Genomic DNA, 20,948 nt, shown 5'->3' on the forward strand with positions numbered 1-20,948 from the left:
ACAGGTTGACTCTATTGCTCTTTCAGATTCACGATAGGAGCTGAACAGTGGGCACCTTACTTTGATGGGATGTGAAGCTTTGTTTGGGAACCCGAGGCTGTTGCAAAACCCTTTAAATGGAGAAGAACCAGAGCAGAACAGTTGAATAAGAATGTGGGAAAGGTAAGAAGGTTTTAAACTATATCATTTCATCGATGTTCATTTTAACCATCCTCTCGGGTGTTTTCTGTGGAATGATCTCAGCTAACCGCTTTGGTTCTTTGTTGATCTTTGGAAACATAAGGTCTACAACGGTATTTTACCCTAACGTCAAATAGAGCTGTAATATGAAACATCCTAATTAGGTTATTTTACATTACATCACCGTTCAATGCTACCTTCTCATGTTACCCCCTACTAACCATTACCACCCTGCAGGGTTACACACATAAACAAATGGACAACATAGTGACAGACACTGTCACTTGATACTTAACTTGGCTTCCCGCCTGGACTGAAGCGGAAAATCACTTCAGATACATTTAGAAAGTCAGAGTTACTCTTATAAACCAATTTAATGTCAGAATTACATAATAAACAAAGTAAAATTATTAACACGGACCTAATATTTATACATTTCTATATTATATTTGTTTATTCTGTGCCACTTATTATTGGAAAACTACAACTGAAAATTCTACTGACTGAAATATGTACAGTATATATAATTTTTCACTTAGCTAATTCTCATGTAAGATGCATATTATGATCTCAGTATATGTTTGTAGTCCATTTTTAGCACCCTGTGGGCTCAGTAGCAGCTGTTGGATCTCTAAATTTACACCCACTTTCCCGTCTGACAGGGGCTGTGAGCTTGTCTGTAATTAAACTCTTTACTTTGCAACACGCCCAGCAGTTTATGCATACATCATGTCGCGGCCTTCTGTTCAAAAAAGCCAAAATTTCCAATAAAGGCCGTGGGTGGTGATAGGTGGATTTTCAATTTGTACGCACTTCCGAGATGATTTATTTATTGTAAAAGTAGAGACAAAATAATTACTAAAAACGTCTTGCAACTTAATCGAAACAAAAAATTATCTCAATTTAATGTTTGGAGCTCTACAAAAGTGGTGTGAAGGTATAAAAAAGTGGTCAAAAAATAATTTTAAAAACCTCACCAGACATTTACCAAACAATACTCCACCAAGCGCCCAGTGTGTTCTTAATTACTCAAATTAATGGGAGGGTCTAAATATTAACAACGTAATCTAAACAATTCCAAATCTAAAAATTAATTACAAATTTTGGTTCTAAATGAACTTAAATATATTCTAACTACCCAAAGAACAAAACTAAATTGGTAGAAATCACAAACTACAAAAAATTTAGCATAAATTTAGCATAAATGGCCACAACATGTCAACTATCTTGATATACACCATGTGAAGGTCATTGGAGCACCTCAGTCACATGCCTGAGCTTTAATTATGATAAATATATTAGCATTCATGAACAAATGTGGATGTTAGCAGGAGGACAATGCTAAATGTCTCAAAACCATTACAAAAAACATCATTAGACAAAAGAAAAACAGCAGGGAAACTTTCAAAGTTTTTAATAGCCTTTCTTTCTTTAGTTTCATTTGTCACTTACTGGAAGGTCAGAGTTAATGTGAGTGGCCGTAAAAAACCCACACGCAGGGGTGCTGGTTCTCCAGGAAGTGATTTACTGGCTCTTACGCTGGGCTAACATGCCAGCAGCAATAACTGGGCACGCACACACCGTGACGACACGCAACAGATTGAACCAGGACCAGCTCTAAATGTGACCTATGAGGACGGTATGATCTCGGCAGGCCTGACAGCGATTACTTTACAGGAGGGCTTCACTGGCCAAGCAGGAAACACATGCTCAGTCTGTCACAGGGTAAACTTACTCCACTGAGATGATGAGCAAAGAGTTTGCAATGACATAACCACATAAAAGAGGATTGTAAAACAGCATGCAACCATTCTAACTAAAAGTTGCTTTACAATTTTAACTAAAAAAGATAAACTGCATGTCGCTGAAGGTCTCACTGTTCTCATTGCCTTTACTAAACTAATGTATAAATGCATTAATTGCAAAAATGATGGCTGTTTAAAATCTATTCATTCTCGGGACACTTTATAATGTATACACTCACATTTATCCATGTACATGTGATGAAAACAAGAAGATAAAGTTTATGCTGAGCATCAGAATGAAGGAGGGGGGTGGGATATATTTTATCATTACAGGGAATGGTATAAGAATCAGATGTGTCAGTGAGCATCTGAAAATATTTTGATGATGTCAAGAGGCAAATGGCCAGAGTGTTTAAAAATGCTAAAAAGCCACAAACATCTCATTACTCTAAAAGCATAGCCAACATTGAATCAGTTGGGATGCTGCTCCTGTGAGAAAAAAGGGATGTTGAGGCTAAATTTAAAAAAATAACAGATTGGAAAAGCTGTGACTGGTCTGATTAGGCTTCAATGATCATAGGGCAAGAACAGCAAACAGCAAAAAACATGGATCTGTCCCACCTGATGGAGGTGGTAAAATAGGAGACCTGAATTGGGACTGCCTCTGTGTGTGTGTCTACAAATGACATTGGGATTTTTTATATACATCTGAGTTCTCATATTTACTCATTAAATGTAAACTTGGTGAAACATACATTTTATATACTTCTGATAGGTCAGGACTTTTATTGAGTGCACAAATAAAAAGAATCAATAATTGTATTGAATTTCAAAATACTGTTGGTATCATGGCTGTTTTATTTTTTATTTTTTTGCCACAGAACCTTTTTAAAATCTCAGCAAATTTGTCACAGCAAATTTATATAGTGAATAAGAAATTAATTTAATTTATTCCAATCACAGTGTTGCATAAGGGAATTATGTTAGAGATCAAAGTAATGAATAGTTACTGCAATAATGATTTTTTAATAAGATGGTTTTCAATAATTTATGAAGTGACATTGGGTATAAATAAGTAATATGAGGTCTGGCAGATTAAGTTGAATAATAGTTGCAAGTTTTCAAATTAATTATGTTTTTGTGTAACTTACACACAAGGCCAATATGGAGAAGCGAATTCCTCTGATTATAATCGACTTCTTATTATTAGACTGCATTGCTTACTTTGCTTCCGGTTTTTTTGAGCCCATACAGGCTGAAACTAATTTGTGGCATTTTAAATAAAATAATGTTTCCACACTGCAAAAAGTGCCCTTTCATAAACAAGAAAAAAAGTACAAAAATAAGGTATAATTTTCTTAAAATAATAAAAATGATCTGCCAACAGAACAAGAAAATTGATCTTGTCAAGATTTTCTAAAACAAGAAAATATATCTAACCAAGATGAACCTACAAATATCTTAAAATTAGTGTATTTTTACTTAAAACAAGCCAATTTTACTTGTACAAGTAAGATATACTATCTTATTTTAAGAAAAATGTTCTCAAGTAAAGAAAATGTTACTTGACATTGAATTTCTTGAAACCAGCATAAGGCATTCTGTTACACACTCCTCCCCATAAATTAGATGGGTATAACATAAATTATTAAAAAACTACTACTGAACATATAATATATTTACATATGCAATAGTGTTGTCATAAAGTTGAATATGAGTAGATTAACAAAAAGTTCTCTTAATTCATTAGTTAAAATATTTTAAATCTGAAATGTTTCCAAGATGTGTGTAAATAAAAGATTTGTCTTTTTTTGTACCTAAATCATAGAGTATAAAATCAATGGGCAAACCTAGGCAGGCAGCTATTCTCCCAACTTAAGAAATCTGTTTGATCATCTGGAGTCATTTTCTTCAGCATTTTCTTTCCTCACATTGGTTCTTGATTATCTTTTGACACAATCAAGAAAAAAATGTGCAAGAAAAAGAGACATGTACTCTTGAGTTTTCCACCACGCTCAAAGTGTGAAAGAAAACATTTTACAAAGTTAAAGTCAGATTGTTGAGTTTTTCTTTTCACATACTACTGTTATGTTGTTAGCAGTACTAATTTGTGAATTGGAAGGAATCCAAAATGGAAGCAAAACGTGTTATGTTCTTCCAATTTGGTTCTAATAAACTGAACTGAGCCAATGTCATGGAAAGTTTTAGTATTGTGATATATACTTTATATATATACTCTAAAGGTAGACTCTCTAAATATAAAAGAGCAACATTTGCCTGTTGTTGTTAGTTGCCATTGAGTCACACAATCTTTGTAATCTTTGCATTGCCATGCACCACATTCTCAAGCTCTGACGCCATAAAACCTGTCCTATCTACAATGCTTCTTCACTAGGTGCCACTTAAAGTACTTGACTCTAAAAGCAAAGGAAACCAGAGAGGTCAAAGCAACAGGTCAGCTGTTCCGACAGTGCAGGCCAAATGTTATTGGAAATGGAGAAGGGGTCCTTTTACTGTCAGTTTAAAATTTGACATAAGTTCTTCATTTTGTGGGATACTTGATGCAAGGTAGGATAAACAATGTGACTGTCTTTGATAACGAGCTTCAATTGAGGTGTTTGAAAAAAAAAAAGAGACAAAAAAGTTAAAAGCACTTAAATGCACCACGGAGACAACAGAGCTAAAAGCCCAACTTCAAAAGGACACATTAAATAAAAAGAATAATAAAAAGAAAACTCATTGAAATTGCTGTCATAGCAAGTGTGGGTGGACTTTCAACATAACACTATCATCTAGAAATTTGGGGAACAACAAAATAAGCTTCAAAGCAAAACACCAATATAGAAATATGGAACCTTGTTTTGTGAAAATGAGGAAAATTAAACAGAAACTTCTTTAACGGATAGAAAGGTGCTTGATGAAAATGACTGCACATCTCATATTGTTATAAAATTCAAAGCACTTTCTTTCTGGGCTTCATGAAACAGACTTTTCCACACCTCTGCCCCAGTAACAAAACTCCCAATTTACAACTGTGTTTTATAAAATAGACTTGTAAAATTTTGATAAAAACTACTAATCTCTCTAACATTTTACTCTTAATTTAGGCAAAGTTGTTACACCTCATTTTGTCAAGGGTGCTCTCATGTTAAAGTAATTAAGATCTAGCACTGCAATAGGTTAATTTAAATGTATGTTTTGTTTCAAATAAAGGCTGTGAGGGGTTTCAATTTAATACCTATTTGTTATTTTTAAACTGGATGAGAGCATGACTTGATGTGACAATAGCCAAATGGTTCCCAAGAATCTGGGCATGTCAAAGCTTTGAACCACGCTGTTTAATTAACTCGCCTCCCTGGGCGTGGTTGTGTGTGTGTGTGGCTGCGCGTGTGTGTGTGCGTGTGTGTGTGTGTGTGTATCTGAGTAATGATATATCATATGTGGTGAGGAATATCACCCTATAAAGGAGAGACATAACCGAGAAAACAACTTTCAAACTCAATGTGTTCTGCCACTTTTCATAGCAACAATTTCACTTAGCATGAACAGCAAGCAGATTTTTTGCTCATGTGTATTTCAAAGACATTAAAAAGAGGGTCTTTCCAAGTGTGCATTACATTAAAATGCATTTATTTTTTTCTTTCCAATAATATTTGCAGGTTACAGTAAGGATGCCCGCTAAGCCTGCAGCATTTACCTTTGTGCCTGTGGTGCAGAAGCTGCCAATTAAAAACATTCTTGCCAGTGATGAGACGTTTTCTGCTCAGAAAGGAAAGTCAGATAAGGTAAAGCTGCAGAAGTGACATTTTACAACACATTTTACAACCTGTGATGCCACAGTTCAGGGTTTAAACACATATACTTTTAATTAACAAACTAAGGCTATGTTCACCCAGCAGGTGTTGATGCTTAATTCATATTTCTACTGAAATCTGATTTATTTATTTATTTTTTGCTTGGTCGTGCTAAATTATACAAACACAACTCTGTATGGATGGCTTAGGACCTGAAAGTGAACTGCATGCACAGAAGAAGAACGTAGACATCAGACTCCAGATGCTATTCAGTAAGATTTTTACTGCTTCATTGTAGATCTCAACTAAAGGCCAATTAATGTAATCTGTAAGGCTAACAATACAAACAGTGCTACCATCTTTCAGGAAACTTGTCAAAGACAATTCTAATCTGAAGGTTAAAACAAAGGTTGATGATCTGGCTTTGCGAGGTTGGTGTATGAACACCGATGTATCGGTGGTACAAGGACTTGCTTCCAAGGTGAAATATTTATTGGAATTTTGCTTTTCAAAAAATACTTTACAAAGATAGATTGTTTCTCTAAAATTGAACTTCTTCAAATCCTCACACTCTAACAGGTTAATGAAGGATTTAATCTATTTCAGCAACTGTCAATTGTGTGAAAAGATTTTCATCTGAAGTGATTTATCAGGTCAGGGAACTGAAGATTAAATTTGTTCACTACAGGCGTATAATCAATCTCACTTTTACTGTACCTACAGTACTTTTGTACCTCATCTTTGGGAGCGAGCTGGCAAAAATAAATTCAGTTGTAGCAGCAGCTGGTGAGGCTTTGTTATATTTCTACAACATCCTTTTGATAGAAAAATTATTGTAAAAATATAAACACATACAATTTATTCACAAGTTATTCACTCACCTCCAAATTAGTGTTTTTGGGAGTTTCAGTCTATTAAAAAAATGAACTAAAAACAGCATCTAACAGGTGTATACAGAAATTTGTGAAAGAATGGGTCACTGTGAGGAGTCCAGTGAATTACAGGGTAGTGATGAGACAGGATGCAACCTGTGCAATACGTCAGATCATAAAATAAAATCTAAATACTCTACTAGATACTAAGAAATTAGCAGTTTCTGGGAAAAAAAGAACTGAGCCATAAAATCTTAGGCTCCAAAAATTCTCAGAAAAGAGTGAATGGATGGAGGGGAACATTTAGCAAGTAGCAGTCAACAAGTCCTGGTAGCTACTTATCCTCATATGGTCTTTGGATGAGCTCCATTTTGATGGAAAAGGTTTTCATGTGTGAGTGGCTGCATTTAAGCCTTTCTGACCTCAAAATGCACACTTAGTAGAAAAGTTATAATGTTCCATAAGCACACTGCAAAACCCTGAGGAGAACTTTCCTAAAAATGTGGGATATGTTATAGTCAACGTCGTATTGGGGATTCCTCTTAAGAACATTTGTGTGAAATTAAATTGAGAGAACAAGCTAACTGCCTTTAAATTACATCTCTGTTGCATCATTTCCAATATAATGTGAGATTCTGGTTCAAACATTGCAGAAATTGCATTTTTGTCTATTTGAAATCAACATCAAATACTTTTCTAAGTGACCATAGAAATCCATTAAAATGCTCTTCTACCATAAAAGTGAACATCAAAGTCAAAATATAGCATTTTTACACAATTTAATCTAAAATTAAAAGAAATATCTTCTTCTCAAAGCTATTTTTTATGAATCAAAGCATAGCGAAATGTACAGATACATGACAGTGCACTGCGATATTAAAAGTAACCTTTCCACGGGGCTCATATTGACCCCCTATGGTGCAGCTTGCTGGAGGGCTTAAAGTGCTAAAAGGTGTTTATCCAGTATCGCTGTCGTAACAGCACTACGGTGCTGGAAGCTTGATGTCAGCTTCCTGGCTCCCAGCATGTAGACTTCAAAGGTGGCACCATTTATTTCTGAATTTCCTCCAAGGTTATTAACCCAAGGATTGGCAGGCCTTTGGGAAGTCACAGTGAGAAACATAAAAACAAAAGTTTTTCCTTCTAAGAAAGAAGAAATGATTTGTGCATCTGGCTAAGCAGTTGCCATAACTCACATATTCGGATCCTGGTTTTAACTGTACAAAGGGTTTGCTATAAAAAATTGTAATTTAAACTAAACTAAGCTAAACTGTGAAGTTTAGCGCATAAATAACAGCAGAAAATACAAAAACTGAATGATAGGAGAAAGTAGGGAAGTGGTAGGGATGTCCTCAAGCAATCTGAACCCACAGTGGTAACTACAGAGAAAGCTCGGGGTAACCTGAGCCCTCTAATTATAAGTTTTATCAAAATGGTTTTCAGCTGAGTCCTAAAAGTAGACAGGGTGCCTGTCTGTCTCAACTGGAGCTGGTTCTACAGGACAGGAGTGTCATGGCTCTTCCTGCAGCCTTTTCAATCAGCTGGAGGCATTTTGAAGATTTATCCCGTAATTGGTGTTTTCATCTACCTACACAGAAAAGACAATAGTCCAGCCTTAAAGTGACAAACACATGGACTCTTTTCCTGCATTACCCTGTTATTTCATGATAGATAAAATAAGGAAGTGGAAACCACGCTATAAAATGTTCAGATTATTGTCTTTGGCAGGGAAAGTTTGTGAGTTTACTCTGGGGGACCATGAGATTCCTGATTAATTGAATTTAAGTCTTGTATTAAATGCATAATTACATGAATTCATCATGTAAGAAACTTAAAAAAGGAGGCATAAAATAATACATTTTAGTCAGAAATAAAAATTCAAAGAAAAAAAATCTGTTCATCCTGTTAAAAAAAATCAGCATTTTTGTTATAATGTCAGTTTTAGGCAATCACCTTTTCATTAAAAATTATTCTCAAAGTAAAAACATGCAATAAAGTTATTTTGTATTATTTATACTGAATGTAGGACTGAAACAATTAATCAGACTAATTATTGATTGAAATAATTGTCAACTAATTCAGTAATCAAAAATCTTTTTCTAAATGTAGAAGATTCTAAAACAGGCAATTTAAACCTTTTGCTCTCCAATTTTTAAGCAGTTAGTAAAAAAAACCCAAACAAACAACAAATTCAGCAGATAATCTCTACAATGAATTGACTTGCTGTATAGTCTGAATTTGCTGCAAATAAAGTACAAAAGATGTGGTATGTATTCATTATGAGGACACATCACTACATTACGCAGAGGAAGCATGGGATCTTTGTTGACAGGGGTGATTTTTGTTCTTCTATCTGGGTCAGATTAGATCAGGGCATACTGTGCTTATATTTGTTTACTTACACTTCATCTTGGCAACTTGACTGACATTCATGAAGAATATCATATCAAACAAAACCAGAAAGAATATCAGAACCTTGTAGAAAGAGGTGTTATACAAACCGAGATACAGAGTATGAGTCTATGAACCCAAAGATGAATATGTTGAGAATTGAAAATAAAGAAACATCAACAAGAGTTACAATGTCAGTAAAAGTGTAAAGTAAACATGAGGGAAAGAACATCCATAAATAATTAGCTCACAGTTTTCATGTGGAAGGAACGCTGTACAGTTGTGGACGTGTGGACTCCAAAACCTATAGAAATGTTGAGTGAAGAAAAGGCACATTTCTTCAAAGTAATATTATACTGACTACAGATTCACTGAGCCATACCCCTGAAGAGTAAAGTTTATGCCTCTGCCTTGATGTTTTTATTTCCCTGATCAGAGCATTAGAAGCTTCTGTGTATGGCCCTCAAGAGAGTGATGCCTCCAACTCAAAGAATCAAACATGATACATAACCCAATGTTCACACCCAGGCAAAATAAGTCACAGGCTGCTCTAGAAATAGCTGCCAAAAGTGATTATTTGAAGTCCTGAAAACCAAGGAGATAAGGAAAATGTCATCAAAAATCTTAAAGATACACAAGAAAGGTTACATTTGGACATTTGGCTGCAAATCACTTTATCTCTGTGATAATTTCTCACTGCTGAAAGTTGCAGCTGCTGGAGGTTTCTCAAAACAAAAAAACAAAAAAAGTTTAGAAAGAGCACTCTCAAGTTCGGATCATCAATTTGCATTCATGTCTCTGACAAGAGCTCAGTACCACAAGTGTATAAATTCTGTGTCCAATTACAGTGTCACTTTAAATTAGACTGTGTTCTTTCTCGTTAAAAAAATAAAAAGCAGTTTTTAGAAAAGTTACATACTGTAGCTTTAAGTCCCACATAATTTTTTTCTTTTGCTGATAAATAGTCTGAAGGGTGATATATTTATATTTCTATGCAAATTTTGACATTTTCACATACATTTGTTTTGTTCTGCAATTTGTTGCCTAAAACAATGTCAGGCTGCCCTCCTTAAGGCTCTGCTGAGTCGAACTGAACTGGTTCTCATTGTCGAGAGACAATGAGAACTGATATTCTGTAGATATTAGAATATTTATGTTACTATATAACATTTTCAAAACTTTTTATGTTTTCAACTCATGACATATATAAAAACCGTAAAACCATCAGGCATCAAATTACATGAGAAATAGTTAACTAACTTAATTAACTTTTCTCCATTCAGGCTCCATCTGGCTTAATATGAATAAAATAAAATAAAATAAAATAAATTGTCAGTCTTCCAGGAAGCTCTCATCTGGAAGCCTTTCATTTCTCTGACTGTTGGTTATTTAAAGAAAAGCAAGGGAGCTCCAAACAAAATTTTAAATGAGTTCAGATGATTGGCGGCTGCCAATCGACTGATGTGTATTTTTAGGATGATCATCACCATGAAGTTCTTGGCAATAATTTAGCACACTCGAAGTTATTGCTCTTTTGAGCTCCCTGTATGTGGGCAGACAACCTTCCCAACGAAAGAGATATCAACTTTTTCTTCATTTAAAAATTCCTTCAATAGAAGGAAAACATTACAATTTGACAAAATCTTATGTAGGCATGGCTTATTACGCTGGACAATGATTATGTCATGACTGGGTTTTTTCTTTATTCATCAGATGCTTCATTAAAAGACAGGTTCAGCTTGAGTGCTTAATACATCCATCAGTATTTGACCCTCCAAAGATATACAAGAAATGGGTGAAATTTCAGACGTTTTTAAAAATGATGCCCAAAATTGCCAATAGCACTAGTAGATTTAGATTGAAAGCTGTTTTTATTAAATCAAGACGTCTCTTTGACATCATTAAAACAGTCTTATTTTGAAGATCTGGGACTTAATTAAAGGACATTTTGAAGGGACCTGTAGAAAAGTTATTCAACTCTACACATAAGCTTTTACAAGGCTTGAAGCTTGTTTACTTGCTAATAAAAAAATCAAAGTGTAAATCCTATAAATCTGCTACACTAAACTGAATGTCAATGCGTACAATTGTTTATAGATTTTACTGTGCATAAAATAAACTTGAACTCAAACAAATAATAATTATAGAAAAACAAATACGCCTCAAACAAATCAGCAACTTCTCCAGATGGAAGGAGTTGCTACATTGATGCCAGCAGGGCATGTGAATTATCTGGGGTATGTGTTGTGGTGAACCCATGCTCAGCCTAGAAGCTCAGCCAGGCTCTATGAAGTTCATCTCAGCTCCTCTCAGGTTTCAAAAGTTCTCCTCCACATAAATGTTTTTGCTTTTTTCCCGGTCAGAACACAGCTGTGTCCCAGGAGAGGACATCCAGAGAGACCATGTCAGAGGAAGACATTTACAAAGCGGAGATTGTCTTTATCAAGGACGTCTTGGAGGGAGGAGAACGAAACACAGTCCAGCTGGAGGCAAAACCACGAGTAAGTCAGAAATAAAATATTCTGCATGATAGTTTTATTAAATTTACACATAAAGAAGAAATACTGATATTGCCTGACCCAAATATGTCATTTCTAATCCACTTAATTTGAACTATTTTTTGTTTAAAAATGTAGTAGGAAGATGATTAACAGATTACAATAAATTTAAGATGATCTTTCAGATGTACATGCACTGTAACTGACAGATGTAAAAAATGTTATTCTGCATGTCCAATAGCATTGCTCACTTGTCTTGTCTTGATTCTAAACAAAATTAGAAATAAAATGTAAAAAAATAACACAAATTTAATATTTCTTTTTCCAGTTTAGTCCTTTGCCAGATCATAAGAGCCTCTCTCGAACCAAGGCGTCTCCTTCAGTCGGCGCCCCATCTGAAAATACACCCGACCATGAGGCCATAGCGACGGTCTCCATGGAAGCAGTTGTTGACAAATGCAGAGGCAGTCCCTGCCTGCAGCGTCACAATATCTCTGGACATTCTGAACATAGCTTGGGCTACTTTGCAAACAGTGTGTCTGTGCCAGAAGACAGAACAAGCCCCACAAACTCTACAGACCTCTTCCCCACCCCGTTTTCCTCCAGAGAGTCCATTCTGTCAGAGGGCTTGGATAAAGAGCCGGGTTGGTACTCCATGCAGCCTTCCTCTGTGGCTTCTCCTGCTTCTTTTAGCAGAACTGTTTCTCAGTGCTCATCTATCCGCTCTGGAGTCTTCTCCCCTGCTGTGGTTCAGATCAGGAAGCACTCTCTCGCACCTGGCTCTAGTCTGATTCACACTCCTCAGACCTGTTTCTCGTCCTGTGACAGCCTTTCCTCCTCCACATGTCTGCAGACCCCCACTTCCCGGCGTCGCCCCCCTCTCACCCGGCTGTCCCTCCTCACTGCCATCCTCAGAAAAGGTCGCCTTCCTGTGCTGTCTGCCACGCTGCAGAGGCCTTACACCCCCTGCTGGCCTGTCAACCCTGTGACTCTGTCTGTGTGCAATGCATGCTCAGCCGCCTGCAGCGTGGCTTCCATTCCTCTGCAGTTTTCATCTCAGTTTTCCTCGTCCACCTCTGTAGACAGTCAAAACCCTGTTTGCCGAGAGCCCAGCGGCGTTGTCAGTGCTCCTTTGATGGCGGAGTCAAGTAAACACCATGGGAAATGTCTTCAAACTCAGGTGACGAGCGGCGAACTTAGAAAAGCTCAGGTAAAGACCCACAATCTCCCCAAAACCACCCCACCTCTGTTTCCAAATTTGAAATTAGTTTCTGTGACACAGCATGAACAACCAGCCATGGCGGCTACAACAAAGAATTTTATTTCAAAGCGGCATGAGCAGAGGCCCACCATGCTCCTCAAGGACCATTTTAATAACAACTCCAGAAAACTCTTATCGCCAACCTCTTCATCTGTTAAGGAGCCAGAGACCTCCTCGCCGCGGAAATCGACCTGCCAACCAAACTCCTCTCTCTGGAGGCTCCGAATGCTCTCTCAGCAGCTGAGATCGCCGCCGGTCTCCCCTCCACATCTGCAGCCCTCTCCGCCACACATCACACCTTTGAACACACGTTCCTCTCTCCCTCACTTACAACCAACAACAAAGGTTGGAGGACGTGAATCAGAGGGGAGCGGCCATGTTTCCAGAGGACCCACACCTTCTCAGACTCATCCAAAGCCCCGCAGTCTGTCTCCGTTTTGCTACACAACCATAGCTTTTCCCGGATGGTCGTCGCCCACAAGTACGCCCGCGCCTACGCCCACGCCTACGCCCTCTCCCGCTCCACCAATCAGAGACCTCACCTCTTCTCCTTCCTTGTCCCTCTGCTCCACGCCGTCCCCCAGGCCAGGGAGTGGAATATCAGACTGCAGTGACAGGGAGGGTAAAAAAAGAAAGGTAGTGTCCTTGTCTATCACAAGCATGACTTTGATGCACTAATGGTGTTGTTTTCTATTCCTGGCTGACACTGTTCTCTCATGCTGTGTGATTAAAATGAGCTGTTGCCTGCTGTTAGGATGTCAGGTTTTGTTCTCTGTATTTAGATGTCTGTCTGTGTTTGTCACATGAGCCATTGCTGCTGCTATGGATTATCAATCTGCACAGGTTTCCACATCAGTGCTCATGACCACACATCTGGAAAAGCTGTTTGGTGTCAAAACTTTGCATTTATGATCTAAAATAACACAGCATGCCCAGTAATGTCTGTTTTTGGACTATAGACGAGATGCCTAACACACAGGGCCATGCAAAGGATTTAAAGTCCTTAACTTTTTATTCATTTTATTAAATTTTTTTTTACAATTTCTCACATTACAGCAGAAGAAAATCAATGCATTTTGTTCTAATTTTCTTCTTTTTGTTAACAAATTAAAATCTGAAAAAGCCTGTAGGCATAATTCATCTCCCCTGAGCCAATCATTTGTAGACTCTGCTTTTCACAGCAATTAACAGAAATAGTCCCAATTAGCCAATTTGATTTGGGTCTGAACTGTGAAAGTGTCATTCTAACCCACACTTACTTAATCCATTGTACCTCTGGCTGGATTTTAGCCAGAGGTACTAAAATACAGCCAATGTATTTTAGTGTATCTCTTACTGCCCTTCAACTTTTAACTGCTACACTGTTCATGACCAGGAAAAGCATCCCCATATCATAATGTCACCAGAGAAGGAGTTTGTCAAGATTAATGTGTTGTTAGTTTTCCTCCATACATGGGCCAAATTTTTTTTATTTATTTTGGTCTCATCTTCCACGTTTTCTGTTATAAGTAGTTTTATAAAGCGTTGAGGGGTATGAATATTTATTTTCTTGACTGCTTCTAATTTTTGCTAATTTGGAACATTTTTATGTAGTTTTGCTTTAGGGTGAGTTACAAAGCTGAAATGCTCTATGAAGTGCAACTCCAGACATTTTAGAAGGATATTATTTCATAAAATTACAGAAATCTGATTCATAATTCATTTGTATACATTGTCTGCTTTTTTTCCTCTCCCTCTCCCTAAACAGCATGCACACAAGATTAAGTCAAGCTACAAATCACTGGCTGCAATACCAACAAACACGATTCTCTTGGATCAGCAAGTGAGTTCACATATTTAACTCTAATCCCTCTAATTCATCCTGTGATCCCGTTAAACATCCAGAAGATGTTTGTAATGCCCAAAAAATTTACAGTGTCGGTGAGAATAATTTACATGTTAATATATGTAAAAGGGCAAAAGAAAGTTTAAATAAAATCTCCAGTTTTTGAGTTGTGACATAAAAAAAACAAAACAAAAAACAATGAAATGTTTCTTGAAGAAATTCTGTAGCATGTTTCTTTTCTTTTTTTAACTCTCCTTGTATAAGAAAATACATTTATTTTAGTCACCGAAAATCTTAGCTTCAGGAAGATTCTCCCAATACATCGAGTTTAGGCACTTTACAAGATTTCTTGTAGAAAGCACCGATTTTACATTTCTTCTGCTGCTTCCCAGTTGAAAATTGTCCTGCCTTTTTGACTTCCCCAATACTTTTTTGGTAAATTATATGTTTCCTATGTGATCATCTAAGAAAAGGAACACAAAAGAACAGTACAACTCCCCAGCATTATTGAAACTTTGAAATGTATGCAGTTGTTTTCCTTGACTTATTTCACCTTTCAAGCTTTCTTCTAGCATCATTTCTGAACGAAAAGAATCGCAACAATTTATAAAAAAATCACTTTAGAAATCCATGGTCTCTGTCTGTTTCTGGTTCAGTGTGCTATGTGTGGTTTGGGTAAAAAAAAAAAAAAATTCTATATTTTTGTTCTATTCTATTCTTCACAGACACTGATCTTTCAAGTTCTTATTTTATGATGGTCAAAAACTTTTGACTGTCTTCCAGTCATGTGTAATAAATGCTGGCTTTTGAATTTCAATTTCAGTCCTCTGAACTTGTAGAGATTTGGTGGTTCTTGGACTATTTAGAAAAACTAATAGATGCTTTATTCTTCATCTTTAAAGATATGAACCTAAAATTCAAAGTACAGCAACAAATGTAAACAACTCTGTAAAGGATCTGTAAAAATACATAAGGTTTTGCACAGTAGCATAATAAAAATTAAAATAAAAAACAAGTTTTTAATTTCAGTGCTTACAAATAGTCAAACAAAAAAATCCAACATAAAAAACATACTTAATATAAAATCAGCTGTGCCACATTTCTTGTTGATTCTGCTTTTCAAACTTCGTACAACTCCGTTCTGACAATACGTTTGACGTGGGTTTGAGGAACCGTTAAGTCCTAAAAGCAATTAAAGTTTGTATTTTTTTCCTCTAAATTTTTAAGTTATGGCACAACCTATCAGGAATTAATAACTAATCTGTCAGCTGGTGATTTTCAGCTAAACTCCATATGGAGAATGTGTCCATTCTCATTCTCCATATATTCACCTTTTTGATAGTTGGGTTGAAAACATATAGAACAAACATGGTCACTTTAAATAGACCTGTGCTGTTATCATTCATAACACCTATTGAAAGATAACAGTCTATAAACACATTTTCTTTCTGCAGTAAAAAAAAGATAAATAAGGTCTTCAGAAGAAATATATTTTCAAAATCAAGTCATTCTTGGAGAGATTGAATATGGTCACAGTGATGCATTTCTACTACCTTGGATTTTATACAGACAATAATTGATGGATGATGTATTTTGTACTTTTTGGTTGAAACTTGGCCCTTTTTATTTCTTTGTTTTCATAGGCAATAGATGAAGAAGTGGAAAGAAAAATTAATGACTGTAACTCCATGGCTAGAACTCCGACAGACACCCATGCAGAAGTAAAAGGGCACAAAGCTTCTTATTGTATTCATGCATCATACTTCATACAAGTGTTAATAATCTTGTTCTGTCTGCAGATGTGCTCTCCTGCTGAGCTCCGTCAAAAGTCAGAGGACCTTTACGCAGTTATTGATGAGATCCTGGCAAACTCCAGTCCACCAGTGAGTTCTGTGATTGATTGCTGAAATTAAAACTAAAATTATGCAAGAGCAAATTGTGAATCACGATATTGAAAGTGAATTAATGGAATAATTTATACACCTTGTAATTGCAAAACATCCCAGTGCCAGAAAACCTCCAAGTCATCAACTACCAAGGAGCATTTTCAGGTAATTTGTAACATTGTGCTGTAGATACTGGTTCATAATACACGTTTGACTGTGAGTCAAATTGCTGGAGGTTATATGAGAAAATTACCACAACTTTTTGCTTTTGTTTTACTTGAAACCAAAAATAATGTACAAACAAATCACAAATCGCTTTAGGTGTTTGTATAAAATTTCTGCCTGCTTCACAAAAAATGAACTAATGTCATTCATGCCAGGTAATTCACATAATATAAGGCCTAAAGCAAAGATGCTAAATGCATGAAAATATTAGGCACCCATTGACTATAAATATATTTACATGTTTATATATATTACAATACTTGATCAGGTCTCCTAAATTAATATGGAGGCAGCTAGCTTGTGGCATGATGAATCACCTTTGGACCACTAAGAAACAGTCGAGTCCCCTCAACTCAAGGAATGCAACAGGTGTAGTATATGTCCTCATTACATGAACTATGCACTCAGAGTATCTGCCCTCTACTCAGGAATTGTTAACCCTGCTTTCTGAAATGGGGCTCTGTTGGCTCATGAAGCACTGACTCCAGCCATGTCTCGACAATCTTCCCAAATCTTTGAAAGGGCTTTGCTTCAAAACCCTTCAAATGGTTACAGGAAAATTGTTTTTCTTTCCACTTATTTTTTTATTTAGTATGCTTAGATGCAGTATGTTTGCTAAATAGGATACAGAGAATAGAAATAATCAGCTTTCACGTTCAATCAGAATTTGAATTAAAATGGGGAATTACCACAGATGCAAACACTTCCTACAAAACTGCTTTGGACTTTTGTAAAAAAGATATTCTCATTTATGCTGAGACATTAACTGTATGAGGGATTAAAGAGAATTTTGACTCCATAAAATTGGTATGTATGAGGAAAAAACACATTGATTTTTGATCAAAGGAGACAGCCTCATGTAGTTTTCAGAATAAACAAGATCAGCTCAAAGTGTCAAGCAATATTTGTCAGTGTGCTGTGGATTGAAGGCTGTTTTACAAATAAATCATTGTTTTTACGCCTTACTTTTTCATTTTTAGCTCAGACCTTCATTTTCAAAATCCTTGGGCCGTGAAACCAAATATGTGAGTAGTTTTTCTTTTCATTCATTTCAAGGTGTTACTCCCAACAGAACCTCTGCAACATCTTGCTGCTCCTTGTATTTTGTTTCTTTTATATAATATCAGTCTCTAATTAGTTTTGTCACTGAATTTAGGACTACTTAGTTACACTTTTGTCATCCATAGAATATATTTTACAATATATTCTATTGCAATATTACAATAGAATATATTACAATATTCTATTGTAATATATAGAATATATAACAGATATGTTACCTACACAAAAAAGAAGCTCTCTTCTAAAGGGAAGAGCTGGTAGGTAAAACCAAAATCTTTACTTTGACACAATAAATTTAATAGAACTGTTCAAATACAAAAATGGTTTCCAATTGAGTGAGGTGAGAATACCAATGAGGGATGATTTATTTTGTCTGAGTATGAACACAGAAACTAGTAAGAAAATATTCATCAAGCTGATTTGGCCCTCAAAAAGTCCCCGAAATTCTTTTTTCTTTATTAAATAAATTGTGGCTGTAATTTTTTGACATTATGATTCCACTGCATTTTACATTTTGATTTCTAAGAATGCAACAGGTGTAGTGCATGTCAAGTATATTTGGTCAATAAGTATACAAATTTGCTCCCACAAAAACACTGTTTGGGAATTCATTAGTATTTAATTAACAAAATAAATAACTGCTGAAAGTTTCATTCAAAATCCTATTGACATTGTTATATTTCATATGTATTTCATCAGAACTGGCATACAGGAAAATGACAGAAATTAGCTTTTGTGTTTTATGTAACTATCTCTTAAATACACAATAATGCAGTGCTATTAAGTTATTTTTTTTGTTTACACAATTAATGCATAGTTAGGAGGACTACATGTTTTTCTTATACAGTACTTAGTTTGTGTTCTGTAAATGCACACACCAAGAATGAAGTAAACAATTAGCTGTATATATGGTATAATTTTTAAACAGCATGCAATCTTCTGTCATTATTTCCAGCAAGCATTCAATGCTTTCTTTTTATTCAGGCATCATTATGCAGCCTGCATCCGTCTGCCAATAAGCCGAGGAATCTAACAGATGTTGAAAAGGTACGAAATCTTTTACCTTGTAAATGTTGGTATGTTAAATCTCTGCTCGTAACAGATTGTTGTTCTTTTGGTCTAGACAAAACCTGGGATGATTCGTCCGATGTCAGCTATTCCAAGACTTACAGAGGAGATTGAAGATCGGTTTAAATCAATTTCCTTGAGAAAATATTTTCATCAAGCCATGCCTGATAAGAAAAAGGTGAGATTTATGATGAGTTTGATGAAGAAAAACAAAAAAGAAAGAATCTGGGACTAATTTTGAGTAACAGATATCACATTTTTTTTATAACTGCCCTATTTGGTGTAGCGTTTGAGAAACTTAGTACCAAATACCTGTATGCTGGAATACAAATATACAGTAGTAAGAAAAAGCACAATCATTAAGGTTCACAAGACTCCTTCTTTACTTTAACTAATGAACCTTCTCTTCTCTCTCTGAGCATCAATTAGATATGCAAAATATCAAACATTAACTGCTGAGTTTAGTAGCTCCATTATAGTAGAGGGCAAAGATATATAGATGCAATTTGTGAGACTGGACCAGCGGAGCAAACTATAGTTTTAGATATCAGTTGCTGAGGTGACAGTCATGGTAAATGAGAGGAGATTCTGTTCCTGTATATCAAAATAATAAGGTGTCTGACCCAGGGCAGGAGGACAGATTTAGACTGCATATTTTATGATCGCTGCCTCTGAGTGAAGATGTGCACAGTGTCTATAAAAAAAAAGACACTGCTCTACATGGAGCAGCGCTGGCCCTAGCCATGTTGGCATCCTGAGATTTTATTTGGTGCCATCAGCTTGTTTTGTTCATCTATGTTTTATTTTTTGCCTTTTGCATTTTCTCCTGGTTTTGATTTTCAAATATTTCAATATTTCAAATATTTATCTGAAAATGTGACTAAAACTAGAAGTGCATGTTTTACAAATTAAGCTATATTGATCTTAAATAAATAGTCGAAATAATTTTTTCTATTTTGAAAACTTTTCATTTCAAACAGTCATTTCAAGATTGTTTTATTTTATTGTCATTCTTCAGAAGGTAATAAAGTTATTTTATCTCTCATCCTCAAACATAAAATTCCTTCACAGTGTAAATGAATACAATTGGAAGAACTTGGTCTCATTTGGTATTGCTAATCGTAGGAGTAAATCTCTCTGGTTTTTCAAATTCCAACTTCAACACACACATTTGTGTTACATTATTCGAGGTTTAAGCATAACCTGGTTACTGGAACAGCAAAGCTGCAATCTGAGTATTCTTGAAATAATACAAAATAGGTTTTATGAGACCAGATTTTACTCACATTAATTTAACTCTCCGTGAAACTGAGTTTTTTTTTGTTGTTGCTCCAGAACTTTTTCAAAAATTCGCCTTAAACATGTCAAGCACGTTAGAATTAGCATTTTGACAATGAGCAGGCATTGAACAAGCTGAGTACATAACATCTTCAAGGTTGAGGACAGGTTGGGGATTTGTTTTAGAAGGATTATGAGTCACGGTAGTTGTAAGGAATATATTTTCGGTTTATTTATTATCATTGTCCAAGAGCAGTGTTTCTCAATCTTGATCCTCAGGGGCTATTGCCCTGCTTGTTTAAGGTGTTTTCTTTTTGGCCTGACCTGAATAAGTGGGCGATAAACAGGCCTCTTCAGCACATGTTGGCTGGCAGGAGCTAATGCTATCATTTGAATCAAGTGTGCCAAAGCACACCTGATTGCTGGCCAGTTGTGTCTGAAGACCAGGTTTGATGAAATCTGCCCAGGAAAGAGCAATCCCCTTATCTAGAATGTGAGGACTTTGTCCACTGTCCACTGTGACCAAACCACACTTTATATACACAGTGTGCAGAACGTGCTCTATGGCCACCTTCAGCTGATAGAAGTTTTGTTGGGGAACCAAAACAGATCTAAAATTGATCTGTTATGGTCAAAACTTGGAAGGATGTTTTTCCCTTCTGCTCTCTCTCTCTTCTTGTAATACACAAATATCAACAGCATGTGTTGCTTAGCCTGTAGCATAATTAGGGAGTGCAGTAATGTCTGAACTGTTACTGGAACCTGGCAGAGGTAAATTCTGGGCACTCACAAAACACAGAGTAAACACATTACTGAGTTGTTTTTATGTTCAGCAGAGACAGAAGTGAAACTTCTTCCAAGAT

General features: G+C 36.0%; 1 protein-coding gene across 3 annotated transcripts in view; it reads left to right on the plus strand.

Annotated features, from left to right (window-relative positions):
* The window catches only part of LOC122842340 (muscular LMNA-interacting protein), a 31,961-nt gene continuing 11,013 nt past the window's right edge, over nt 1-20,948 (plus strand). For 2 of the 3 annotated variants that reach the window (XM_044136117.1, XM_044136119.1), the window contains exons 1-11: nt 1-162; nt 5,585-5,710; nt 11,346-11,483; nt 11,809-13,377; nt 14,489-14,563; nt 16,210-16,287; nt 16,366-16,449; nt 16,573-16,617; nt 17,658-17,702; nt 18,724-18,786; nt 18,863-18,985. In XM_044136117.1, the coding sequence (XP_043992052.1) occupies nt 5,597-5,710; nt 11,346-11,483; nt 11,809-13,377; nt 14,489-14,563; nt 16,210-16,287; nt 16,366-16,449; nt 16,573-16,617; nt 17,658-17,702; nt 18,724-18,786; nt 18,863-18,985 (2,334 nt within the window). In that variant the 5' untranslated portion in view covers nt 1-162; nt 5,585-5,596. The remainder of the gene's footprint in view (nt 163-5,584; nt 5,711-11,345; nt 11,484-11,808; nt 13,378-14,488; nt 14,564-16,209; nt 16,288-16,365; nt 16,450-16,572; nt 16,618-17,657; nt 17,703-18,723; nt 18,787-18,862; nt 18,986-20,948) is intronic. The other variant, XM_044136118.1, reaches the window with a different exon arrangement.

This window comes from Gambusia affinis, linkage group LG13 (assembly GCF_019740435.1).
Source record: "Gambusia affinis linkage group LG13, SWU_Gaff_1.0, whole genome shotgun sequence".
NCBI lineage: Eukaryota > Metazoa > Chordata > Actinopteri > Cyprinodontiformes > Poeciliidae > Gambusia > Gambusia affinis.